Source organism: Pseudorca crassidens, chromosome 8, assembly GCF_039906515.1.
Source record: "Pseudorca crassidens isolate mPseCra1 chromosome 8, mPseCra1.hap1, whole genome shotgun sequence".
NCBI classification, from domain to species: domain Eukaryota; kingdom Metazoa; phylum Chordata; class Mammalia; order Artiodactyla; family Delphinidae; genus Pseudorca; species Pseudorca crassidens.
The window spans coordinates 2287491-2315003 of record NC_090303.1 but is presented as its reverse complement, the minus strand read 5'-3'; the positions used below and the strand labels follow the sequence as shown (position 1 = coordinate 2315003).

At 51.0% G+C, this 27513-nt stretch overlaps 1 protein-coding gene and 1 long non-coding RNA gene across 4 annotated transcripts; one reads left to right on the top strand and one right to left on the bottom strand.

Annotated features, from left to right (window-relative positions):
- Positions 1-1364: 1364 nt before the first annotated feature.
- Positions 1365-26295, bottom strand: UPP1 (uridine phosphorylase 1). Of its 3 annotated transcripts, XM_067745637.1 has the most exons (8): positions 26158-26295; positions 17684-17747; positions 8284-8398; positions 6527-6685; positions 5403-5517; positions 2588-2797; positions 2204-2350; positions 1365-1568 (listed from the first exon to the last, which is right to left on the bottom strand). In XM_067745637.1, the coding sequence occupies exons 2-8, from the start codon at positions 17725-17727 to the stop codon at positions 1429-1431; spliced, it is 930 nt and encodes a 309-aa protein (XP_067601738.1). In that variant the 5' UTR covers positions 17728-17747; positions 26158-26295; the 3' UTR covers positions 1365-1428. The 3 variants fall into 3 exon arrangements, with proteins under 3 accessions (XP_067601738.1, XP_067601740.1, XP_067601739.1); XM_067745639.1 differs by lacking the exon at positions 8284-8398 and having other exon boundaries at positions 26158-26250; XM_067745638.1 differs by lacking the exons at positions 6527-6685; positions 8284-8398; positions 17684-17747; positions 26158-26295 and adding an exon at positions 5621-6517.
- Positions 22490-25502, top strand: LOC137228770 (uncharacterized). Its single transcript, XR_010945346.1, has 3 exons — positions 22490-22689; positions 22815-22970; positions 24551-25502. It is a non-coding gene; the product is annotated as an uncharacterized lncRNA (long non-coding RNA).
- Positions 26296-27513: the final 1218 nt, after the last annotated feature.

Genomic DNA, 27513 nt, shown 5'->3' with positions numbered 1-27513 from the left:
CAGTGGACGCGGGGCTGTGGCTGTGCCCGGGAAGTTGCCGCAACGACAGCGGCCGAAGGAGAACCGGCCGTTCTCAGGCTGTAACAGCCCTTTGGGCTGCCAACCGCCCAGCTTCTGCCTCCCCCCAACCCCCCACCCCGCAGCTTCACCACGAGGAACCCCGCGGCCACATCTGCGTGGGAGGGGCGCACACAGGACCAGCCCGCAGGTCCCCCACGGCCCCTCACCCGGGCCTGGGGCCTAGTGACCACAAGCACCGGGGGCCCAACCGGACACGTGGGCTGCAGGGGCCACCGGTCAACCGGGCAGCCGCGCGTCCAGAGGGACCGGCAATGTCTCGCTGAAGGTGGGGGCACTCGGGCTTTGGGGGCAGATGGGAGCCCGGTGACAGGAACCTGGGCATAGCTCCTGCAGCTTGTGCCAGGGCTGGAGGCCGCCAAGAGCTGGTGGACACACACATTCTAGGACCTGCCAGCCTCCCGGGGGGTCTCCAGGCGGCTCCCACCTGGGCAGCCTCAATTTTGGGGTGCAGCAGACACCTCTCCAGGGTGCCGAGGGAGAAACCGCAGGCATTCCCTCTCCACACTGCAGCCTCCAGCACAGAAGCGGGGCCAGGAGGGGGTTCTAGCATCTGGACCGGTGCCTGGCTCAGTGGGTCTCGAATGACCTGATTACCCACCCTCATTTTGGGGTGAACCTAAGAATCTCAGGGAAGACGGTTCTTGAAGAGTGTGTGGACCATACTCGTACGTCAACACCAGGGTCCCCGCGCAGTTCCCCGCACCCCGAAAAGTCACAGAGCTACCTGCCAAGTAGCACATATGTGCAATCAGTAAATAGCATGCCTTGGGCACTTAAGAGTCGAACACTAAACACTGTCAGACGGCTATAGACGTGCCAAGAAGACAACTGGGGCAACTGTCCTCGGGCTGGGGGGACACGGGGACAGCCCCAAAGCAGCTGCCAGACCCACCTGAGATAGGAGGGGACACCCTGGATTCTCCCTCTGCCTGTCCCCCAGTCTCCCAGCTGGGGGGTCCTGACTCCCCAGGAAGAAGCCAAGGGACACGGGGGCACAGATGCAGGGGAGGTGTCAGGCCAGGGTAGACGTGACTTCTCTCTTAGTGAGTGAAATCTGACAACTTATCAGAATTTACAAGTCTGAAAAACCTCCCTAAAAATATGTCAAATACTCAGAGGAGCATTCTTAAAGAAAACCCAAATCAGGCTAACGTGGTGGAAATTCTCCCATGAAGCTTTCAAAAAACAAAAACTCCTGCGTAGTTAATGCAGGATTCTTTGCCTCTGAAACACAATCGGTTCCCCAGACTCTTTTACAAAGGATGCAGGAAGTCATACAGAAGGAGATTGTGGCAATGATTTTATTTGCTGCAAACACCAATGCTCATGTCTGGAGATCTGGGGACCTCAGGATGCCGCGAGACACTTCTTGATGAAGTGGCCCACCAGCCGCTGGGGCCGCTGCTGGTACTCGACCAGCACCTCATGGGGGCTGCTGATCTGGTCACCTTCCAGGCGGTTGAGGAGCATGACGCACACCACGGCCGCTGCAAAGAGCAAACACCAGGTCAGTGCAAAGAGCGGGATTCTAGCTTAGCTCACAGAGACCAGTGTCCAGGCCTCAAGGGAAGGGGCCGACAGTGGCTTCTGATAGACGGAGAACACGAAAAAGCTCAGGGGGCCACACTATCCTGTTCTGTCCTTATCCTTGCCTGCCTTTGTTCCCACAGATCCCCAAGCAAACCCCAGGACCAGCTCGGGGGGCCCTGCACTGCCTCGAAAGGCAAGGTGACGTGAAAGCTGTGAGGCAGGTATTCCGGAAGGCAGAGCTGGACCTTGAAGGGTGAGGCCAGGAGCTGCGGTGGATTAGCCCCAATTCAGAAATCGAAAGATCTTTGAAGGCCAGATTCATTGCAGAGTCAGCCGCGAAGCCTGCCCAGACCCGAAGGGGGGACTTTCTCATCTTTCTGGCCTCTCGGTGGCACGTGAATCCCTGCAGAGACACTGAGGACCCTGCCTTGGACCACGTGACAATCCAAGGAGGTCCCAGCCCAGGGGTCCAGAAACACGCCTTGGGGGCAGGGCGGGTGCAAGGCCAAGGCTGGCGATGGGCGGGGCCCGGGAGGACGGGGGTGGGGGGGGTGGGGGGGCAGTTGGGGGAGCTGCGGCCTAGGGACCCAACCTCGGAGGCCGCAGGCGTTGCACATGGCGGCGAATACGGACGACTCCATCTCTATGTTGCGGATGCCGGCCTCGTAGGCCGCCCGCAGGTACTCCTGCTTGTCCTTCTCCGCGTAGGAGCAGAGGGCCCCGTCCAGGCGGCCTTGCCCTGGGAACGTGGAGAGCCGATGCTGGCCCGGGAGCGCCCACCTCCCATTCCACCGCCCCCCACCCCCGGGCACTCAGTAAGCGCCTACTGCATGCCCTCCCCGCCCCCAGACAGAAATGCTTTCCAGCCCGACGGGCCCCGCCTGTCCTCGACCCACTGGCCCGCGAGGTAACCGGTGCTGAGACGCAGGCCCACAGCGGTGCGGACCCCCAGGCGGGAGACCAGCGCACTCCTCACCTTCATAGAAGTCCAGGGTACACATGGTGTTGCCCACGACCGTGGGGAACTCGCCCAGGTCCGCGGAGCACCGCACCAGCTCCTGCACCAGCCAATCGTCCAGGTGCGTGTTCCGGACCACGCGCTTCCCAAGGACAATTTGCTCGAACTCCTGCTTGAAGCAGCCGTCCACCGCCTGCCGGGTGATGACCACGGAGCCGGGCTCCAGACCTGCAGGAAGAAGCGGGTGTCCCGGCTGCAAGGGGCGGTTAGGGAGGGGAGGGCCCCGTCCACGCACTGTAACACTGAAGGGTCAGTCATGCCCTAAAAAGAAATAGGTAAGGATCTCTTTTCAGCACCAGATTTTTTTTTTCCTGAAGGTAAAGTAATGAATGTGTAGACGCTGCAGAAAATACAGAAAAGTGCAAAGAAGAAAGTGAAATTGATGGGCGGCCCATCCCCACAGAGCAGCGTCTTTCCGTCGCTGCTGGAACTGTCTGGGGCTCCCTTTACCAGTATGTGTTCAGCTGGTCCCTGTTTTGTACCTTATTATTTCAGGTTCTGAGTAAGGAACACTGGGGCACCCCAAACCTGGCTCCTGCGGTCACCAGCTCTTGACACCCTGGCTTCCCTCCAGGACTGACCCACCGGAGGTCCTGCTTCCTGTGCCTCCCTGGGCGTTTCCAAGATTGTACAGACGTTACTCTGCTCCTTGCTCTTTGGTTTTTTAATAACTTTGCATGGGATTTGACCAGGAGCCTTTCCTACTACTACACTACTACTTACTTTAATGTGATATTGGTTTTCCTAAACATTTAGGGAGGAGGAAGGAGCCAGGAGATCTGTCCCAGAGCCCCACGTCAGCCGCTCTCATGAAACATTAAAAAACGTGGCCATGGGCTTCCCTGGTGGCACAGTGGTTAAGAATCCGCCTGCCAGTGCAGGGGACATGGGTTCGAGCCCTGGTCCGGGAAGATCCCACGTGCCGTGGAGCAACTAAGCCCGTGCACCACAACTACTGAGCCTGCGCTCTAGAGCCCACGAGCCACAACTACTGAAGCCCACGAGCCACAGCTACCGAGCCTGCGTACCTAGAGCCTGTGCTCCACAACAAGAGAAGCCACCACAATGAGAAGCCTGTGCACCCCAAGGAAGAGGAGCCCCCACTCGCCATAACTAGAGAAAACCTGCACGCAGCAACAAAGACCCAACATAGCCAAAAATAAATAAAATTTAAAAAATAAATAAAGTATAAATTGTGTCTCTACTTTAGTTTAAAAAACAAAAAACGTGGCCAATTGCCAAGCTCTGGCTCTGCTTGCCCCCTGCATGTGCATCTGGACTTTCTCTCCCTCGCTGCTTTGTCCCTGTTCTGGTCAACGTAGGCTCTCCTCAGGTGTCTCCCCACACCGAGTGTGGACCTGGAAAGAAGCTCAGCTGGCGGCTTTCATGAACTCACGGGGCCTAGAATTTTCAAGCCACTCCAGACCTCAAATTGGAGGGCGCAGGACCCCTCCCAGTGTCAGCTGCTCTTCCTCACACAGGCCCTGCCCTTTCCCCGGATACCTGTTGGCCGTTTCAGAATTCTCACATCTGACAGAAACGCTGGAGTCACCCAGTTCTCCCTCCCGAGTGGCGGCCCATGCCGGCCACCCACTGTTCCTATTTTGGGATTTGTGGGGACACCATGTCACACTGTTGTCGGGGGTTTGGGGTCTGGCTCTCTAGTTGATCTCTCCATTTTTATGGGGCAATTTTGGGAGATTCAAAATCCACCCTACTCCCTCCAGAATTCTCTCTCTGATTATTGATTTTAAAATCCCTCCAAAGCAAGAACTCAGGAAGGATTTGCTGGAGCTCCTCGCCCACACTGATGCGATGTGCACAGCCACGAGTCCGTTGGGTCGATGGTATCACAGACTAAGTGTGCACAGCCTGGGAGCTCGTGGTCATTGGGGTGTTTTCCCGAGAACAGCTCCTTTCAACTTTGAATTACAATCTGCAAACACGGATGTTAACCATCAATCTGTCTATATAGTGAAAAGAAAAATGAGACAACCTATTGAGAAGATTTAGGACCTACAGCGATCCTCTATCACAGCGAGAAAACCTAAATTTTCGAATTACCATAAATGCAGGGGAGGTCAGGTCTAGGCAGTCAGAAACAAATGCACAGAGGCCAGGCTGATGACCGCAGACCTCCTTCCAGCAGCTCCCAGCTCCTCAGCGGGAGCGAGAATTACTAGCACCCAGTTTTCCGCAGAAAAACCGGCCCAGAGGTGGGACATCAGAGTAAAACAAGTTTGCCTCAAAGACTTTGGCTGAAAACTCAACATGATGTTTAGCGTTTTACTTTCTCCTTGCATCCTCTTCTTTCTTTGTTGCCTTTGCGATGTTAAAAAAATTATGTTGCGAACGGGAGGGCTTTCACGCAACTTAAGGACACATCTTAATTTTGTATTGCATCTCTCTCTTCCCCCTTTGATTTTCCTGTAGGTTTTCTCATAAGGTGCTTCACATCTTTGCAGGAATAAAGAGGAGGAGTGAGCAAAGTGAAGGAGAAAGGCAGAGAAAAGAGGGATTAGCAAGAATTAAAAGAGAATCAAGCAAACAAGAAGGCACACGTTGTATAACTCCAAAAGGACGGGTTTTCGGGTGCACGTGGCCTGGTGCCTTTCTCTGCCTATTTCTGGGGTATGAGTTGGGAGAAGTAGCTGGACCAGAAAAAAATAACAAAATGCCTGCTGCTGCTGAGCTCTCCTTGGGCACGGCTCAGGGAGGAGCTCTGGGTCCCCACGCTGCCCACCCGGGTCCCAGTGGCACTCTGCACACTAACCTATCCCACCAGAGGTGCCGAAGCGGATGAGGGTGACGTCGGAGCACCGGGCGTGGTACAGCAGCTTGATGAGCTCGTGCAGCATGATGGCGATGGAGGGGATGCCCATCCCGTGCTAGAACCAGGGAGAAATGCCAGCGTCACGCTCTGGTAGCACCTCTGTGTGTTCTGTGCTGCATTGCTAACTGGTGGTAAAGAAGATGAACTTCCTAACGTACATGTAAAAACCGAACACTTGGGGAAGTGTAAAGGTTTGCACAAAGCTGTCGAATGGATGACCCCTTTGATCCACACCACCCGTGGAACAGATGGCAGCTGAGGACCAGGAGGCTGCTGTTGCTAGGTAACAGACATCCCCTGGCGTGGGAAGCCCCACACACGTTTTCCCTTTTCTCCACACGCTCTGCCGCAGCCAAACTCGGTAACTGGCTGGTGGCTCCACCGCCGCGGTTCTGCCTGTGCCGTTTCCTCCACCTCCGCATCCCCAAAACCGCCCTTCTTCAGAGGCCCTCCCGGTGCCACGTCTGCCAGGAGCTGCCCCTGAGGCCAAGCCCTCTTTGGAGAACGTGTTCGTCCTGCAGTCTTACTTGTGGGAAGTGCTTCCATGGATTACGTCTTACTCTTGGGTGTGCTGCGGGTGGTTAGTACCACCAGACGTCTCAGCTGCCCAGAGGGCTGGGCCCCTGTCCCAGCCTCAGGGGCAGCCTTACTGTAAGGCAGCACTTCCTCTAAAAATGTTCTCGTCTGCAAAGGGAACCAAAACTGGAAAACGAGAACACCAGAGGTTTCTGTGTTCACCCATTGCTGAATCGCATGTGTGTGAAGTAACACAGGCGGATGGTGTGGGGACCACTTGGTGCCCGGCTCTCTTCGTGGCCCTGGTCCAGGCAGAGCACCATCTTCCCGGGTCTCCAACCTGGGTGCTCACTGTGTGCGCACAGCTGGGTGGGTGTGCGCGTGTGTTTGTACGTGTGTATCTGTCTCTCCTGGAGACGGGCTCCACTACCTCTGCAGCCCAGCCCCAGGCTCTCCTCGACTCCTGTTTCCTCTGTCAGGCTGTGTGCAGGGCGGGGATGGGGCCTGCAGAGCCAAGGGCTGAGCCCACCACGAGGGCAGGTACTCACGCTGACCGACAGCACCGGGCCCACTTTAAACATGGCGTAGCGGTCGGTGCCCTCACAGATGTCGGGATACTCTGCACCTGGGTGGTCAAGGCCCAGCTCCACGGCCATGTACTTGATGAAGGCTTTCATCCGGGAAGGGCTTCCCCCAACACACACAAACTGCAGACAGAGAACAGAGCCCCAATCAGCACAGGCACTGCACCCCGTCTGTACAGCAGGGGTCCTCAAAGTGCCCCCCGCCAGCGGCAGCATCATCTCCTGGAACTTGCTAGAAATGCAGGTCCCTTCCCTGGCCCCCCCGCATCTGGGGAGCCAGTAATGTGTTCACTAAGGAGCCCCCTGCTGATTCTGACACTCCCTTGAGTTTAAGAAGCACTCGTTCATGGACTCACAGCTCAGTGCAAGAGGCCCCAACAGTGCAGAGCAATCAGCTCTACACAAGCCAGGACAACCACACCCTCGCCCTCTCCAGCAGGAAAGCCCAGGCTCCACGCATCGTGTGCACAGCAGCCCACTGCACTGGAGAGCCGGCGTTTGAAATAAGATGCTGCGGGCCCCTCAGTGTGCAACCAGGGCCCCACAGCCCATCTGTAACACGGGCTTCTAACTGCTGTTTCACTGGCTGGCAGAGGCCCAAATGGCCAACCTGTGGAAAGAGCCGGGGGCCAGTGGGGGCTCGGGGAGTCGCAGCTGTGCGGTGAGCAGGTGGCTCTCAGAGGAGTAGAACCTTCATCTGCAAAGTGTCGTACGTGAAAGCGTCAAAAGAAAAACAGGTGAATAAGCCAGTCTTAAGGACTTGGTGATCAAATAGTTATTAGCCTCTTAACATAAAAAGGAAAACTTCTGTAGCCTAGAAAAAATTACAGGTTAAACTTAAGGAGAGAATTGAAAACGGAATGAATTAAGAACACACGGAAAGGAGGGGAAGGGATAAATTGACAGATTGGGATTGACATATAGACACTACTGTATATAAAACAGATACCTACTAAGGACCTACTGTATAGCACGTGGAACTCTACTCCGTACTCCATAATGACCTATATGGGAAAAGAGTCTAAAAAAGAGTGGATATGTGTATATGTATAACTCATTCGCTTTGCTGTACACCTGAAATTAATACAACATTGTAAATCGACTAGACTCCAATAAAAATTTAAAAACAAAAAGAAAACAACACGTGGAAAGTCGTCCCTCGGTTTGAAACGAACAGCACAAAAGATCTGGGTGGCTGACAGGATGTAACCTGGTTATGACTTTACGATCGCATGAGGCAGCCCTGGACCTAGGGTCACTGGCTTGTTTCAGTTTTGAATTCTAAACGTTAGCCCACTTTTCCACACGGGGATTAGACACTTTAAAAGTCCTCTGCGAGGATAAGTCAGGACCAAACTAGCTAAACAGATGGATGTGCATCTTAAATGAGAGACAGCAGACACATGCGACTGCCCCTGCTGGGTATCCCTTGCTCCCCTAGAAAAGGAGTAGTGTCTGCTCCTTTCTAGTCTCTCAGTGAAGCATTAGGAAATTTATTTTACATTGTTTCAATTATAGGAACCAATACGTCTTTGTGATAGTTTTCTTTCACTCAATAGTTCATATTCTTGAAAGGTAACAATTTGCAAAAATCCGATCAACATATAACTTCAAGAGCCTGTCCTCTGTCACCTCCGCCCTGTGTGGCGCAGTCTACCTGTGTCACCTGAAAGGGGGGTAATCTTGGGGCAAATGCCCAGAATCAAAACCCCTGCTTTTACCTTCACGTCTCCAAACATAGTCGGGAAGTCGTGCGTGCTGGTGCTAAGGCTGAAATGGTAGAGGACATCTTCTTTCATTGCAGCCACGTGGGGATTGCAAAGCTGTACAAAGTCGCTGTCCCAAAACAGGAAAGGAGGCAGTTTAGAGAACCAGCGTCCAGGGGCCGGCAGGACCACAGCGACACCCTGTGCCAGCGAGGCGCATGGGCCACAGCGGGCAGGCCGATCCCAGCCTGCAGAGGTTCCCACACTCTCTCCGTTCCTCCCTCTCTCCTTCCCCTCACCCGCTCTTCACACCCAGGGCTTCTTTGGAGGATGATCAGGAAGAACGCAGAAGAACACCAAAAAAGCACAAAGATCATGGGAATTCCCTGGCGGTCCAGTGGTTAGGATTCCACGTTCTCACTGCCAAGGGCACGGGTTCAATCCCTGGTCAGGGAACTAAGATCCCCGAAGTCGAAAGGCTCCACAAAAAGAAAAAAAAAAAAAAAAAAAATCAAAACGCCAAATCATCCCATATAAAGCATGTAGCCAGTTGCTACCCAACCCAGGTTCATTCAACATATAAACTTGGCTTCAATTTAAAAATAGGGCTTCCCTGGTGGCACAGTGGTTGAGAGTCCGCCTGCCGATGCAGGGGACGCGGGTTCGTGCCCCGGTCCGGGAAGATCCCACATGCCACGGAGCAGCTGGGCCCGTGAGTCATGGCCACTGAGCCTGCGTGTCTGGAGCCTGTGCTCCACAACGGGAGAGGCCACAGCAGTGAGAGGCCCGCGTACCGCAAATAAATAAATAAATAAATAAATGGATAAAAATAATACATTTATCACAGAAAATATGGATGGATGAGAAGAAGAAAAATAGCCTCTAATTCTCCCACCCAGAGATAGCCTTTCCAATCTGAGGCCTTGCTTTTTCGTTTTGTTTCACTAGCCAGCACTTTGCTGGTACAATGTCCAAAGGGAGTAATGAGACAAGACATCTTTTCATTTTGGTTTTTCTCGGTGCGGCTGCTAGAAACTTTGTGTGGCTCACATTATATTTCTCTTGGACAGCACGCTGCTGGCCTGCAATAGGGGTTAGCAAACATTTCCCATAAAAGGCCAGATGGTAAATATTTTTTCCTTGCAGTTCATAGGGGCTCTGTTGCCACTTCTCAGCCCTGCTGTTCGCCCATGAAAGTGACCACAGACAACACGCAAATGAGTGTGGATGTGTTCCAACACAACTTTATTTACAAACACGATGCCCGGGTCTAGATTGCATCTCCAGCCTTAGACACGCCTCCTTCCACAGCTGTGCCTTCCTGACTCCACTCACAGGTGTGCTGCCAGATGCCAGTGGCACAGAGGGAGGCAGCCATGGGTCCCCAGCAATCAAGACTTGCTGTTTCTTCCTTCAGAGTCACACTTTCCGCCCCGAACCCACGGATCACATTTCCTTCTCAGTCTAACTCTGTGAGAAAAAAACCATACAGGAAGAGAAGTTCTCAGCAGCCTGTGATTTGTAAACACCTATTCCCTCTGGATCCATCGGTCAGCAACCGTAGATGCCCAGGCTCCAGGCCGAGGGCACCTGCTTCTCTCTCTCCTGCATCTCCTCGCTTCCTACTTTCGTGCTTCTCACATTTCCCTCCGATTTCCCTAGAATGGCATCTAAGTTAACTCACAGGCAAACAGTCTCAAAAGGCTGATGTAGAAAAGATGCGAACAAAATACTGAAGAGAGACAGATCTTTTTCTAAAGGGGAGGGTGCTGGTGGACTGGCCAACACGCTGAGCTCATCACTAAACTGGCAGCAGGACCGCTAGCAGACTGTGCTATTGGCACCGGGGCAGGGATGCGAGAGTCTCCCTCAGGAGGGGCAAGCAACCTGCCCAAGCCAGAGTCTGCACTGGACCCCGACCGGTCCTGACCAGGCTTACTCTCCTGGGGCAGGGAGGTCTCTTTTCAAGGGACCAAATCCAGTTCTCCAGACCAAGCTGAAATTCTGAAGTCATAACACAGCCAGAGCATCTGAAGCTCCTTTAAAGACAAATATTTTACTGTAATTATGGTTCTTGTTCTCCTTCAGGATGTTATGAACAAAGAGTACAAATAGAAGGGCTAAGGGCCAAGCATTGGAACTGACGAAACAGAATGAGATAAAACAACTTTGTGTCATATTTCAAAATAGAAAACGTTTCCTTCCTCTTTCATTCCAGGAAGAGGAGAAGGAAATATGGCGTAACTGTGAAGACCAACAAGGATTTTAAAATATGTAAATCGGACACGTAACAGTGAATAGAACAAGTATTTTTGTTACTGCGGTATAGATAACTTACAGTATTGTATTAGTTTTAGGTCTATAACATAGTGATTCAATTTTTTATAGATTAAACTCCACTTTTTAAAGGATTTTAAAACAACAAGTCACAGACATATTACTTGGAAAACTATTTTCTAGTCTACACGTGATGTCAAGTGACTTTACCTTGCTTTATTCTGTCACTTTATTCATTTAACAAATATTCATTGAGCACCTACTCTGTAAAAGAAATGGGTGAGATGCAAAATGAATGAAACTCGGCTCCTGATTCCAGGAGTTTATCAGCAGGGAAGGGACAACACGACTGACCATTAGACAAACTGGCCCAGACATCTTGCGCCGCACGCTCAAGGGACTGGCAGAGAACAAGGAAGGGGCTCTGGGGCAGGGAGGAGGGGGACCCTCAGCTGAATCTCACACAAGCACGCATCAGGCCCTATGCCAGGCCGAAGGGATGCAGAGAGCAGCAGGGTGGAAGACATTCAACTGCGGTGGAAACCATGCCATTAGTGGTGGTGCGTATAAGTCATTCGACACCACAACTGCCACAGAGGCTAGGTTCTACCAGTCCCCGTCATAAAGGCTCAGGGTCACACCTTTAATAAGAGGCTGTGCTCATGAGCTGGACTTCAGGGCTCCTCACAGGACACGCTGGCCTCTGGAGGGTGGACCATACAAGCTGGTATTGACCATAAAACGTCGGAGGGAGGGGAAGATAATGACTAACCAACAGGGAGGGGTCGCTGCTCAGTGGAATCACATCCAGGGCACCTGACGCCAGGCCTCCCTTCTCCAGCCTTCGTTTCAACCACCCACTCAGCCAGCCTCCAGGATCCTCAACCCGGGAAGGGGGGTGGGGCAGGGAGGGGCGGGGGGGAGGGGCTCGGAAAGTGGGGACAGGGCGTGTTTGCTTGTCAATGATTGAAAGCACCAGGGAGGGACTTCCCTGGTGGTGCAGTGGTTAAGAATCCACTTGCCAATGCAGGGGACATGGGTTCGAGCCCTGGTCGGGGAAAATCCCACATGCCGCGGAGCAACTAAGCCCGTGAGCCACAACTACTGAGCCTGCACGCTAGAGCCCACGAGCCACAACTACTGAAGCCTGCGCACCTAGAGCCCGTGCTCAGCAACAAGAGGAGTCACCGCAGTGAGAAGCCCGCGCACCACTACGAAGAGTAGCCCCCGCTCGCCGCAACTAGAAAAAGCATGCGCGCAGCAACAAAGACCCAACACAGCCAAAAATAAATTTATTAAAAAAAAAAAAGAAGAAGCACCAGCGATCCTACTAGTGCAATTAAAAATTCTCTCTGCAAGTACTATTCTCAGGGCAGCTCCAAAACTTGAAAATGGACCTCAGAACCCATGGGGAAGGAAAGGGGGGGACAGGTGTCCGTGTGAAATTAGGTGACCCACACGTGCAAGTATCCAGAGCAGTTCCTGAGGGACCTCCCAGAAGAGAACCAAGGAGCCCTAAGCTGGGTTCCCAGAGGGCAGCATACGGCCCTGGACATCATCAAGGCAAGAGGCCACCAGAACCAGGAGAGGCCACTGCCCAGGATGGGGTCTCCCAGGGAACCCCAGCAGAGGTGGGTGGGGAGGAAACTGGGAAAAGTAGTGGATTTCAAGTCCATGTAGGAATTGGGATTAAGACATCAAATTCTTGCTTCTCCAGTGATGAAAAAAATTTGTATTTTAGGGCAATATGAGAACATTTTAAATATAAAATTGTTCTCTGCCTGTTTCCGCCACCCCCCCCCACACACACACTTTACTGTAGATTGTGCATCTGCATTAACCAGACCTCCTTGGGAGACGACCTTCCTTCTTCATCCTGTGAGGGGCCATGACGACCCATGACCCACTACTCACTTTGTACCTGTAGATCTAGATTGTGTTCACTGTCAGCAACACATCATTTGACATACAACCCTTTGTCTCAAAAAGTTGGAACTGAGGGCCATAGTTAAAGAATTTCTTAAAGCCAGGGAGGATCCTCAAATTTTTTGTGAACGGATTACCAAGATGGGAGGGCACTGGTCTGTGGTCTGACTAAACTGACCAGAGCTGATACTCAGAGCTTGACAGGAATTTTTTTTTTGGGGGGGTGGGGGGTTTCTCCCCTAAGCTAAGTGAGGGGAAGTAAAACATTCCAACATACACGAATGGGCATGTCAGTCCTTTGATACACTGAGAAGGTCACCCAATTCTTTGAGGAATGAAAAACAGCTGCCCTTGTTTTACAAATCTAGTCTTTACAGGACCTGAGGTGTGCCTTCAGAAACATCTCAAAGCTTACCAATCCTTTCACCACTCCAAAATCCTCCCCTATTTATCTTCAGAGGCTTGTAGGCATTGAAGAAGAAAAAAAAAACTCCTGGCCTTAAGGGAACAAAGTCCTCCTAGGAGGAACTTGCCTTTCTCCCTCTATGCCTTTGAGATGCAAATATTCTACCTGATCACCTCCAGAATGATTTGCAATCTTTTTAAAATGCAGATTTCAGGAAAGCAACTCTTATCCAGAGAAGAAAACAAAAGGGAGATAGGTAATTTGGAAGTTGACTTGTCAAGGACACGCAAATCTAAAGTGTCTTCTTCATAAATATTAGTAAAAAGGGTTTGGCCCTCTAGACAGGCAACCCTGTTGCATCTGCCAGAAACCCAATCTGAATCCAACTTCTTTTGTAACTGAAGGGATTTCTATTATTGTTCCTGACTCAGGGCTGAAATTGCGGAACTTTGGGAACCATGGGGTCTCTGTCTGTGTGTCTGTATGTGTCTAACTGTATTGTCGATGTGTAGTATTGCCAAAATTAATTTGTATAAGAGCTCTATTTAATTGGCTTAAAGGAAGTTAGCTGCTACTTATATACATACCTAGAAATATAAAAGAAACTATCTCGAATGAATTTCAGAATCCTGTGAGCTAGGATTAATTTTAATTTCATTAAAATTAATTTTAATGAAAGCAAATGGTTTAATTAATACAGACATGTCTTTACAGTCACCAACATTAAGTATAATACTCTTACTGTACCCAGGTTCACTAGAAATCACATAAGATCTTATTATTCCTGTTACAAAATTTGTCAGCAAGAGAAATGACTTGGTATGCTAAACTTTTAAGTGAATTAAATGGAAATGATGAGAGTTTTGGTGTAAACTCTAAAGGAATAATTATGTTTTAGGAATGTCTGCTTAAAAATAGTCTCTCCAGATTTAGATAACTTGAAACTTTAGAGTTTTGTTAGATTAAGTTAAAGGATGGGAATTCAATGACTATCCAGAATTTAATTCCAAATAAGATACTGAAACATTAATTACTGAACATAAGCTTCCTTTTACAGAGAAATTAAAGATATTTAGGACTATTAATAAAAATATATTTGGTGCCACACTAAGACATTTTCTGTTAGAAAAAAAAACCATGTGTTTTCTAGAAATGGTAAATAGTATGTATACGTTTGCTAATGTGTGGGATGATAATGTTTGGGATGCTAATGTAAAAGACAGTTCATAATTGCCTATTTGTTAGTTTCTGCTGGATACTAGGTTTTAAGGTTAAGAATTATAATATATATGTAACTAAAGCCACTAAAATAATAAGGGAAACATTTCAGTATGCAAGGAAGGTCAGAGACGTGTTTTCAGCCAAAGAAGGTATGAGGAATGGAAATCATTTTGTTCAACGGAAAGAAATTAATTCTGTCCTAGAGCTGTTTTTTTCTGCATAATCAATAAATAAGGGACAAAAGACAGAACATTATGGAAGGTGTGTGGAAAAGGGAACACTGAGAAAAGAGTTCTGTGTGTGGTGAGGCTAGGATTGCATTGAATTGAATTAAATACATTTGTTATTAAGAGTAGCTGATGCAAGACTGGAGTCTGGTTTTCTCTCTCTGTTAAGAGAATAAAGTTTTCTTGGAACATTGAGTTGCTTTTGGTAATGGATTATGTAAGTTTCTTTGCCTTTTTTTTTTTTTTTTTTTTTTTTTGCGGTACACGGGCCTCTCACTGTTGTGGTCTCTCCAGTTGCGGAGCACTGGCTCTGGACGCACAGGCTCAGCGGCCATGGCTCACGGGCCCAGCCGCTCCGCGGCATGTGGGATCTTCCCGGACCGGGGCACGTACCCGCGTCCCCAGCATCGGCAGGTGGACTCTCAACCACTGCGCCACCAGGGAAGCCCTCTTTGCCTTTTAAGTGAGCCTTTTGAGTGAGCTGTGTTTGCTTGTGAAATATTTTATTGTCACTTTGGTTAAGTGAATTAAGTATTGTTCCTCAGTGACCTATATCCTATTTGACCAAGTGTTTTAAACCTTTTTTGATATTTTGACAAACTCCCAAATATCAAATTCTCCCTGAAGTTCTTTTGACCTCTAGCTAACTTTGGGGTTCTTCAGAGAGGACCCCTGAAGCACCTCAGAGAGAGGAATATTAAACTAATTAGGCTTATTTGGTATGTTAAATTACATGGGAAGCATTGTCAAATGAGTGGTGATAAACCTTCCTAGGTTATATTGTATGGGTAAATATTATTAATATACATATTCTAGAAATTATATGGAGCTCCTAAGAATCTGGTATGTCCTGGTAAATGTTTATAGTCATAATTCTAGTTCTTGTCTTAAAATGTTGTATGACAAAGCAATAACCAAGTTTCTTTGACAATTGCATTGTAATCAGATCTTTAACCTTGCTTTTTTAAGTCTTTTGTCATTTATAGACTGCTTCATCTTCAAAAAGATTCATAGAAAGGACTTTTTGGGAATTCCCTGGTGGTCCAGTGGTTAGGACTAGGTGCTTTCACTGTGGGGATCTGGGTTCAATCCCTGGTTGGTGGTTTTGTTTTCCGGGTTTGGTTTTGTTGTCTTTTTTTGCCACGCTGTGCAGCTTGTAGGATCTTAGTTCCCCAATCAGGGACTGAACCCGTGCCCCCTGCAGTGAAAGCACAGAGTCCTAACCACTGGACCACCAGGGAATTAATTCCCTGGTTGGTGGTTTTTGAATCTGTTTTCCAGATATAAGGAAACTCTTCCCCTCAAGCTAATTATGACTTACAGCAATTTGGGTAAATTACTCCCTTGTAAGTGGAATTGAGACATTTATCTTTTCTTTCTACCTGATCTCTCCAGAAATTGGGAACCTGGGTTCCCAGTAGCTTTATCAGGTAATAAAATTAATTACCTGATAATTGTTAACTGAGGTCTGTATTTACTGCCTCAGACTCACTTCTCAGATAATTCCTTGTTGCTATGTTACATTACTGTAGAGTTTGTTTCTGAAACTTATCTCAGTCATCTATCTTCAGATGAAGATCACATGTGCCATGACCTGCAACCAGGGGATTATGCATACGGGAAAAGATATCAGATAAAGGACTCTTTACAGCCACCTTGGAAGGGACCATATCAGGCCTTCTTAGACTTCCACTAAGACCAACACTATCAGCACCATTCAAGCTAACATTATCACCAATATCACTAAGTGAGACCAGCCTACCTGGCCAATTTAATGACACCTGTTCTGAACTTGGCCATAAATACTCCTTTTCACTAGATGTTAAATATTGGGTATCTCTTAACAGGACTCAGTAGACCTACAGAAAAGTTTATGGCCTTGGCTTTCCCTGGGTTGGTTAGGAAGATGTAGTTGCTTTCCCTTGGGCTTAAGTTCACCTGCAGGTATCCTTGAAAACAACCCCTGCCAATCTGCCTTTAATATGAGGATTCTGGGTTTCTATCAGTTTTCCAGTGGTATGACCATTTGGCCAAGGTATTTGTTAGCTCGTCTTATGACATATGAAGGATCAAATTTCTGTTCTGAATGATCATCTTCCAAATTTAGTAAAAATACTAGGAAAATGCTTTGGTTTAGGAGGATCTTCGCTTAAACCCTTACTAATGACATTAATTTTACTCTCAATTTTGATCACATCTATTGCTCACTATAAATTAATGAACAAGCACAAGGTACATGCAAGGTTAAACTGGCATAACTTCTACTGGACAACTTGGAACTGACAGTCCTTGCCAGACATCTTACTAATATAACCCCTTAAAAGGAAAGAAAGGAGCAGGCTATTAGGTCTGGACATCAAGGGACATGATGAACCCAGGGCAGGTAAGCAACCACCCTGGCATCAAAGGAACAAATATTTGATCACCTAAGGCTTTCTATCAAAAGATTAATGATCAGAAGGGGGAAATTGATGAAAAAGTTCATATTTTAAAATTTTAAATGAGAAAAATTTAAACATAACATTTCCTTTGTCCATTTGGATCTCCTCTCTTCCCTTTAGTGGGGGTTGTACATCTGTACTAGCCAGACCTCCTTAGGAGACAGCATTCCTTTTTAATCTCATCAAGGGTCACAACTCCTTAAGAGATAACCTTCCTTCTTAATCTTGTGAGGGGCCATGATGACCCATGCCCACTACTCTGTACATGTAGATCTGGATTGTGTAAACTGTCAGTAACGCATCATTTGGTATTATTACCCTTTGTCTCAAAAACTTATATAACCGTGCTTTGACCTCTTATGGGTGAAGCAATGCTCAGAGCTTTCTGAAAAACTGTCTCCTGGGTTATAATCCTCAGATTGGCTCAAATAAAATTTTCCATTTCTTCCTTAGATCAACTACTGAGTAATTTTTTTTCATCAACACCAGCAATGCACAAATATACATAAAAGAGTGGCCATGTGAATCACATAGTGGAATAATGAAAAACTGCAAAGAAATAAGGAAAGTATTGAAAGGTCAGAACCAAGAGAGAGCTGGGAAAGAAGCAGGGACTGTGACTCAGAAGAGTGTCCAGATGTAAAGAAACCCCACTGGACACAGGTCTGGGCACCCCAAGCAAGTGCCCAGACGTCCTTGGGAAACAAACATCCCAAGGCTACGAGCAGCGGCCCTGGCACCCGGTGCCAGGGGTCTTCAGCCAGCTCAGCTGTATGCCCACTGAGTGGTCAGTCCTCCAGGCTTCAGGCTCTGACATGAGAACCAAGGTGTCCACGTGTGTCAGCTCTTAGAGCACTGTGTGGCTCAAAGTCATCACAGTGAGCCCGAGCCCAGCAGCATGCAGGTCAGAGCCTTACTTGTGATTTCCAGGTTTCTCTGTTTCAGCCCCTGGCGAGGCCATCCCTCAGCTGAGGCAGGACCCTAGGAGAAAACAGCACAGAGTCTGTTAGAAGTAATAGTCAACACTTGAGGAGCTTATATGAGCGCACTTCGATTGGAGTCAGTGGTTGACAAGGGAGCAGGAGAGCGGCAGACGGAGAGAAGGTGGAAGCAAAGCAAGGACGTGACTGACGGCTGCAGCATGAGGCCCAGGGGCCTGTGTGAGTGGTTGTTCATAGCATTTTGATTTTGTAGCCTGGAGGCATTTACAGCTTAGATTTCAGTGTGCTGACACAGGCTGCCTCGGCATTAGAGACACCTCAGTCCAATGGGCTCCTCGTGGATCCCCCCAATAGGAACCAAGGTCACTTGGACCGTCAGCAAGGCCACACTAACCTGTGGAAGGTCAGTGCCATCAAGAGGAACTCAACAAATTTACATCACATACACGTACATATATAAGACCTGGAGGGTTGCTAATTTCAGAGAGGAGCTGGCGGAAATGTGCCCAAAGCGAGCCTGGGTTGGCGTCTCCTACTCTGGTAGAAAACCCTTCTTCACTTCCTGGTCCCTCAGACAAGACTGCCTTGACCCAACAGACCACACCTGGGTGCCTCACGCTTTTAGAATTTTAACTCTCCTCCAGCAGGCCTCAAGGACAGCTCAGGGGGCAGAGAGGGGCCCGGCAAAGGCACCAGCTCTTGAGGGCCTGCCATGAAGGGAAGGGAAAGACCTGGGGCAGGTAGGGATCAACCCCTGCCCTGGTCCCACTCCAGAACCAGAGGAAGGGAAAACCATGAGACACAACCACAGTTCTTACTGGGGCTCAGCCACCAGAGCACCGACCCGACACCAGTGCCCGCAGAGCTGAGCCCGAGCACCTGCTGGGTGAACTCGGTGAGTGGTCTACGGTGGAGCTAGCTCCCCCATCCCCAGGTCAGGTTCTCAACCTGCTACCTCACCAGCCACTTACCAGAGAACCAGCCTCACAAAGCTAAAACTCAAAGCCCTCTTTTTGGAAAAAAGGGTTGATGGCCGCTGTTACACTTAGATACTGACCATTTTTGGCAAATTCTGAAAACCAAAGCATATTGTCATAGTTGGGTCTGGAGCACAGATTTTCCTGCAGTGCTGCCTTGTCTCTCTTCGCCTAGCCTTCATGCTCCCTTAGCATTTACAGGACACTTCTGAGGAAATGTCAGCCTGTGAGTCAACTGCAAATTGACTGAACCCAAGGAGGGGGGTTATGGGAACCTCCTTTCTATAGCCAGTGGGTCAGAAGCACAGGTGATAACCTGGACTTGTGATGGGGGGCAGTGGGAGGGGGAAGGCGGGCAGTTTTATGGGACTGAGCCCTTAGCCTTTGGGGTCTGACACTGTCCCCAGGTAGACAGTGTCAGAATTGAGTTGGATTGTAGGACCCCCTGGTGGAGGGGCTGGTGTGGAGAATTGCTTGACAGTGTGGGGAAAACCAAGTAGAATTGTACTTGGTGATCAGAATCTTAGGTCATAATTTGCCTTTACAGCATCCATCAGACAGACTGATGCAGACAGCCCAGCTTCTGAAGAAGTCTGGCTTCCAGGAAATGCAGCCCTTGGCACCTCCACCCTGCAGTCAGCAGCCGCTATCCCTCTGGGATCCACCTCACTGTCTGCAGTAAGTGCAGACGTGCCTTCCGGCGAAGCCAGCCCCCAGCCCTCATTATCGGCTCTCCCTTGTCCACTGAGAGATGAAGTAGGGCTTGGGGTCCCCTCCTCCTGCAATCCGTCCCCTCCTAGCTGCTGGCTCTTCCTCTGTGGGTAGGGGGTGGGGAGCTCAGAAAGAGGAAGAGCTAGAGGCGCCTTCCCACGGGGCAGCGGCTGAATCAGAGGTGCACAGTGCACCCCAGAAGGTCCCCAACCCCTATTTTCCAGGAAAGGAATCTCAGCCACAGAGAAGACCTCCTGTCTGGCCTTGCAGAGAAAGTGTTGCTCTCTAGGCCGGGTGGCTTCTCCTGCCCCTGAGCCAGAGAACCGCTTTCCCTGCCTCGGCCTTGCCCTCTGCTGCCCCAGACCTGGGCTCCTTCCTGAGTCTGCTTGGGGTCTGCTTCCCCTTGTACTCTCAGTGCCAGGTGATTGCTCCCCTCCAGGCTGCGACCCCGCCCACCCCCCACCCCCAAAGTAACTCCTCCTTGGGCCTGAGCCTCATCCTGGGGGCAGCAAGGCTTTACTGAACCAACTCTGTGCAGAGAAAATCACAGACTTTTGCAATGTTCTAATTGGAAATTTCCCCACTAAGTATCTTAAGACACTTATAGGTGGAGTGAGCACACAGGCAGGTTGGCCTGGGAGTCCCGGTATAGTCACCAGAGCCACATTTCATTCTCAGAAGGACCTGGGTGTGGAGGATCAATGATATGGCCACGCCCCCACCCCACCCCCTACCCCGCCCACTGAAAAAGGTCAAAGGTGGGGAGGCGGTGAACCTCTCAATTTACTTCCCCTGAGACCAGTTAGAACATGACGGGGAGCCCAGGAGCCACTCTACTCTCACTGGCAGGCTGGTTGCTCACCCAGACTCCCCCTTCTTCCAGAGGCCACTAGGGAGGGGAGCGGGCCCCGTTGCTGTGAAAGGAGACCCTGGTGATGATTAAGAAGGGAGTGATAACCACGCAGGGGCACAGGGCAATGGTGGAATCTCAGAAGAAATTTTCAAGTTAAAAAAAAAAGTGCATAAACTTGTAGGCAAACGAATGGCACCAGTCATTCCTGTAAACAGGGAATGTTACCTCCATCAGCCACTGCAGCAGCCCTCATGGTGCACCCCGAGGGGACTCAGGATGGAGAAAAGAAGGACACTGGCCCTAGGTAGTGAAGATGCACATCAAAGGAATGATTTCCATGAGCCCAGACTCTTGCATCTTCCCATACACAGAATAGCACTGAAATCCTTGAGATGCCTGCTTTTCTGATTAGTAGTAATCTTTTAATTACATGTTTGTTTGTTTTTCAGCAAAACTCCCTCTTTATCCTGGCTCCCCCCTTACCTCTTCGGAGCAGTCCCTCAGAGCTCTCTGAGAGGCTGTGTGCTGGGCTAGTCCTCAGGGAGGCCGCCGCATAAAACATACTTCCCAAATGTTAGGTTGTGCTTTTTTTTTTCAGTCAGCAAGCTGCATTATTTTTTCCAACCGTCAAAGGAATCAGGAAACAGGCCCAGGGGATGCTGCAGTCCCTTTACCAACAAGGCCCAAGTTTGGTCCACTGGGGTTTAACACGGAGAGGAGGAGTCCCCCAGGGTCCACTGCAGTCTGTTCAACTCCGGGTCACAACTTAAGGCATAGACAAACACTCGTGGGGGGATGCCCCACCGTCTACTCTGCACGCAGAGGCCCAGGGCGGGCACTGTCCAGCACTGCCCTTGTGCAGTGTAACTAGGAGAGGCCATTCATAGGTGAGCTCATTCAGAGAATTTAGGGAATGTTTCTGACAACCGCTTTTTCAATTGTTTTACTGAATTAATGTTATCATGCACCTGGACCTGTTTCCTCCAACAGATAATATGTATGTGCATTTCCTAAGGACACACGCTTGACATCATACAGCAGACTTCTAGCCTGGGCATCATCCCAGGACGAAACCTGTGGAGCATACACTTCGTTTCCTCCGTGGCGGAGAAAATACAGCTTGCCAAACCCCATCACTGAATTAGCGTCGCAGCGCTGTCCAACCAGGAAAGACTCAAGGTGGTTGGTCTGTCTGCCCCGCCTCAGCCCCTGTGGCTGTGGATGGAGCTGCAACACCAGGGGGGATTCGGGCACTTGCCTGGTACTTTTAGTTCACCTTTTTAGTAACTTAATGCGTTTCTAATTAAGTATTATCTGTAAGAGAGCAGAAAGTGCTAAGCATTGCACACATTAGTCATCCAATGTGTCAAATCCCCAACAGGTAGCTGTCCTGGTTCCTCAAGGTGTACCTATTCAGGTTAGAACCCGCACCCGCTGGGGTGTGTGTGATCTGAAGGGAGATGAGAAAGACCCAGGGCTCTGAGAAGCCGGAGTCCACTGCCGCAAACACGAGTGACCATGAGCTCCAATGCAGGTCGGCTGACGGAGAGCCAGGGAAAGGTGCAAACAGTGCCCGGAGGTCTATCTAGTTCAGCGTGAGGAATGGGTTGTTTCTTAGTGGTCCCCGACTAGGAATAGCCAGGAAAAGATGTGGCAGAGAGAGGACAGGACTAACGGTATTTACAACAAGGAGACATGAAACCCCATGAGATATGTGGAGGGTGCAGAAGAAACAGCTCAGCCAGCTCAGCATGGGGAGACGGGATTCGGGCGCTGGTTAGGGGCCAGGTGCCCAGACAGCCGCATGTCACCACCGACAACGTGACACCGTCCTGGGGGTGACCGGGGGACTCGGAAAACCTGGAAGCAGGGAATGACAGTCAGAGGTTTGTATATTGGATCCACACAAAGGGCTCCAGAATAAGCCGCTGTCACATAACAACTATTCGGAGCTGAAGACTTTGAGTTCCCGAAAGCCCGTACCTGCCTGAACCTAGAGACTTCCAAACATGTCACCACCCCTCCTAGGAAAAAACTCTTTTCTCTGAAAAAAACCCAAATAGATATTGTCCTATCTTAGATCTCATCTGTTTTTCTAAGGGGCCATTTGTCTCTCAGAAGTCCTCTGTGTTTCTCTAAGTGCCCTTTTGGCCCCACCCCCTTCTGTCATTTTCTCTCCCAGAAGTGCCTCTCTGCCTCTCCCCACCCCTTTTTTTTTTTTTTTTGCGGTTCGCAGGCTTCTCACTGCTGCGGCCTCTCCCGTTGCGAAGCACAGGCTCTGGACGCGCAGGCTCAGCGGCCATGGCTCCCGGGACCAGCCGCTCCGCGGCATGTGGGATCTTCCCGGATCGGGGCACGAACCCGCATCCCCCCGCATCGGCAGGCGGACTCTCAACCACTGCGCTACCAGGGAAGCCCTCCCCACCCCGTCTTTTAAGATGGTATATAAGCCCCAAATTCCAACTACCTCCTGAAATCACATTTTTCTCTGAACTCTCCCATACACATGTAAATAAAAATCTGTCTTTTCTCTTGCTAATCTGTCTTTTGTCTTTTTAACCTGCAGTCCCCCAAGAACTGAATCTAAGAGGATAGAAGCTTTTCCTCCCTGCAGTTGGATTTGAAGGGCACACAGCGTGAGGAGAGATGCAATCAGAACAGGAAAGTGTGGCACCTTCCACATCCAGGAGGCGAATCCAAAGGGCTGGAAGGTGGTATCAGGGTGAGGCTGCCAGGGATGCTGTGTCGAGTGGGAGGACAGGGAAAGAAGGCCACAGTGTGATGTTCCAAGCAAGGGGTGAGGTTGGACGTTTCGTCAGAGGCACTGGGTTCCTGCACAAGGTGCCTGCAGCCATCACCCGAGGCAGAAATGCCGGGGGATACGGGGCCTCCGGTAGGAACTAGGCGCCTGGGGCCGAGTCCAGTACTAGAGAAGCATGGACTTTCCACTCTGTCGTTCAGGGGGCAGCAGGGTCCCAGGTGAGCCCTAGTCCAGAGACAGGGCTTCCAGGAGAGCTGACGGCTTTCCCACAGCCCGGCCGACCAGCGGCGTGAGACCCCCCAACCTGGAGCCTGTCTCAGAAAGCATGCCTTCTAACAAACACTGTCCCAAGGGCCGCGGGTGTCCTAAAGGTGTCTCCTCTCACTTTCCAGGACCCCATGTTCTCTAAACAGGAGGGTTTCACTAGATTCCGGCCGGGAGGTGCCACCTCCCAGAGAACTCTGATCCTGGCTCTGGGGTCTCAGGCTCCTCGACTGCTAGGGGACCCGATGGGCCCACTGCCTGGGGCGCTGAGCCAATAAACACACCAGGTACTTCTGATTAAAGCAGGAGCCTTTACTGCTGGTAACAAGGAAGGAGACAGGGAGCTAGCCGTCCAAGCACCGTCTCCCCAGCTGCGGGATGGGGATGCTTTAAGCCAAAGGCACATGTGTACTCATGAAAGGGCACACGTGACCTTCCGTGTAGACGGGAGTTCTGGACGCCCTTGCCCAGCGGACAACATGCCCCAACACACAGTGCATGTGCAAACATGGCGGCAATCCCACCCTTGGGGCAGATATTTTAGCATTAAAAAGAGGTAAAGGTCACTCTAGATTGACAAAATCCAGGCACCTGATTGTGGGTCCCAAAGGTCAGCATCACCACCCCTTAGGCACCAGTTAATCTGGTGGTTGGGCGCTTAAAGGGGTTTGGATCCTGCAAAACAGCTCAAGAATGTGCTTCAGGCCAATCTTTCCCTTTGAAACAAAACGGGGAGTCTTTATGACTGATTCTTGCCTTTGCTATGGTGACTTCTCTTGCCTGAGAACAGTTGGTTGTTCCTGAACTATTTGTTCCTTTTTAAATCATTAATTACTGAGAACTACCCTTTGTTTCCACCTGAGACACGGGAGGCCATCGCTCACCTTCCTCCCAACCACCATTGAAGGGAACACAGTGCGAACCGAAATTCGCACTCTAGCTCTTAATGTGGGCCTGCCAGCGCACGTTACAATTTCTCTGTTGCCTGTTCTACTTCCATGAGATACGACATTATCTGGTTTGACCCCACCCCTTCCTTACTTAAGACTGTCTCAGCAACACTAACTTTGCAAAATCAAAACACCCTTCAGTTGGTTTTGGTTTTCTTGTTTTGTTGTTGTTCTGTTTTATTTTAGTTTTAACCCACTAAACCAAATTCAGACAGGTGGGTTACTTTGGCATATAGCTAAGTGTGTAAACGTTTATAACTTTTTTTTTTTTTTTTTTGCGGTACGCGGGCTTCTCACCATTGGGGCCCCTCCTGCCGCGGAACACAGGCTCCAGACGCGCAGGCTCAGCGGCCACGGCCCACGGGCCCAGCCACTCCGCTGCATGTGGGATCCTCCAGGACCAGGGCACGAACCCGTGTCCCCTGCATCGGCAGGCGGACTCCCAACCACTGTGCCACCAGGGAAGCCCATAACATTTTTTTTTTAATGAACGTATTTCAAAAGCGAATGTGTGTGTGTATATGGGAGGAAGTGAAAGAAATGTTCAGGGTTTACCTTTAAGAAGTGGGAAAAGCTGGAAGTTTCACTTTCTGTTATATGTTAGTTTTGGTTCTTTTTTTTTTTTTTTAACAATGAGTTTGTATTAATTTTTTGATTAACGAAAAAGTCCACTTGGACAAAAGCCAATGTAAAGAAAAACTACTTTGTCTGTTTCAACTAAAGTGTTACTTCAGTGCCCACCAGGGCTGAAAGTCCTAGAAAAGACTATAATTCATGCCCGATAGACCTGGCTGAATTAAGGAGTCTAGTAGAGAGATAACTAGAAGGTCAGTTTGGCCTCTGAAAAGGGAAAAAAGTCATGGAAGACTGGCTGAGAAGTGGGAGAGTGGAGCCCAGTGCTGAGAGCCTGGCAGAGTGAAAGCAGACAGGATGGGAGGGGTTGGCAGGGTGGGAAACCCAGATGGAGACAATCTTTCTATTCAGGGAAATCGCAAGTCTTTTAAAAGCCAAGGTCACAGCCAACGAATAGAACCTAAGGTCTCTTTGACCCGGAAAACAGAATAAGTGGGGAAAGATGGGCCAAAGTGAGGCCAGGCTAGTCAGGGCAAGGTGGCGGAGAGGCAGACGGAAGGACGGAAAACAGCCGAGGGGAGTGCAGAGCGCAGGGTCGCCACGCCTGGAGCCGGCCTCGAAGGCCTTCCAGGAAATGGTCCTGTTCTAACCTGGATTTCAGACGGGGTTTCTCTGCAATTCACCATGGGCGGGGAGCCGCCCAGGGCACGGCTGACCTCTGGCGGGGAGGGCCAAAGACCGCCAGTCCTGGAGGAAGGGCGGTGGGGGCAGGGAGACTTCGGGCCGGTGACCTTGAGTCCCCGGGTCACGCCCCGACCCCGGAGCCGGCGAGGCTGCCCCAGGTGCCGGTCTTAAGAACAGCCTGCTGCATACAAGAGCTGCAGATGGACCCGCTCCCCGCTGCAAATCGGATTTGTGTCAGATACTCTGTGACTGAAGTTTCTCTTTTGACCTGCCGGACACCTCGACGCCAGTATTTTACGGTATGACACTTTGTCGTCTGTTGGCTCAAGGCGCACACCTGAGTCCATTTGAACTCTGCAAGTACGGTAACACTCATTCTCCAAAACGTAATTTCCCCTCTCCCCCGACAAGAAGGGGACGTTCCAAATGCTCCCGATTCCCTTCCCGCTCAATTTGGACTGAGGAAGACCTGCCCAGCTCCGCCACGCGCGAATCGCCTCCGCCAGGTGGACCAGCATCCGGACGGCGCCCTCCGCGCAATCCTCCCCACCCGCCCTCCCGGCACACCCTCCCCACATATCCTCCCCGCGCGCCCTCCACGCACATTCTGCCCGCGCCCCTTCCACGCACAGCCTCCCCGCAGATGGCCCCGCGTCCGCGAGCCCGAGTCGCCTCACCGGCAGGTCGATGATTCCTGAAAACAGGACGCTGGCCGCAGACACTTCCCGTGCAGGGACCGCCACGGGTTGCGCCCGACGCCTGCCGAGAGCTACCGGCGAGCGAGTGGAGTAGGGCCGCCCGGGGGTCCCCGCCCGCCCGCCAGCCCCTCCTCCTCTCCCGGGGCCCCTCCCCTCCCGGCGCCCCCGCCCCACCCCCGCCTGGTTTCTTGTTCCGCAGCGGGCGGCGGGGGATGACCAGCAGGTTACTGATTGAAACCAGTTGCCTCGCCCACGACACCTCCCTGCGGCTTCCTCCCCGCCTGACAGCAGAGACGTGGGGGACAGAGGTGACTACCCGAGGTCACCGCTCATGCTAGAGCCCGGGTGTCCGCGGGGCCCACCCCGAGCGCGAGCCGGAGGGCCGGGGGAAAGTGGCAGAGAGGATGAAGATGGGGAGCCCTGGGCCCCGGGGTAGGAGTGGGGCCGGGCAGGCCAGGCGCGCTGCGCTGGGTTTCCCTTTGGGACCATCCTGGTCCTGGGAGCACCCGGCACCCGGGAAGGCCCGGGAGGAAATGACTCATTCATTCAGAACCACCAGCTGAGGCGGCGGAACTGCCTCCGGGTCTCCTGCCAGAGCTGCCTGTCCCGTCACGTACCCGGACAGGGGTGGGGGGAGTAGGTGCGGGGAGCCCTGTTCTCTGGGGCGGTGGATGGCACTGGCCTGCTACCCCTGGGGGATGAAGGTCTCCTTTTCCTTCCTTTCCAACAGGCTGCACAGGAGCCAGAAAACCAAATACCAAAGACTTACCTATTTGTTAAGTTACACCTGGTAAATGTGACACCTGGAAACAAGTTGTGTCCAGCCTTCTCTAAGCCACACGGGTGAACCCAGCCCAGCCCCGGCCAGCTCCAGCGCGGATCCCTCAGCTAGCAAAGCCAAGGACACCCCGCCGTCACCTCCCCAGGCCAGCCCAACCCACCAGAGAACTCCAAAGGTTTCTGCAGAACTGGTTGCCCTGCACCAAGTGGTGACACCAACTCAGTCGGGCTCACCCAAACCCCAGAGTGATTCCAAGCTCGGATTCTCCCAAAGCTGAGAGTATTTCAGAGATACTCAGTGAGGCTTCCTGCTGCTTCCCACCGGCCAAGTCCCTCTCCAGCCCAGGGCTGCCCTACTTCCTGGATGCCTCTCAGAGCGATGGTGGAGACCCTGAAGAAACCCATCAGGAGATCATGAACCAACATCATGGGGCAGAGCCAGCATTTGATCCTTAATGAGACAGGATGGAGGAGAAAAGCACCCCTCCTGGCACACGCGATGGGGCGGAGGGGGGGTAAGGTACCTCCGTGTCACACAGGGTATTCTCAGGCCGC

Excerpts from the sequence above, each read along its gene's own strand:
- UPP1 (XM_067745637.1), bottom strand. The coding sequence starts at position 17,727 with ATGGCCTCGCCAGGGGCTGAAACAGAGAAACCTGGAAATCACAA. Across the intron at positions 8,399-17,683 it reads GAGAAACCTGGAAATCACAA|CGACTTTGTACAGCTTTGCA; the intron begins GTAAGGCTCTGA and ends GTTTTGGGACAG. Across the intron at positions 5,518-6,526 it reads GCCCGGTGCTGTCGGTCAGC|CACGGGATGGGCATCCCCTC; the intron begins GTGAGTACCTGC and ends CCCTGGTTCTAG.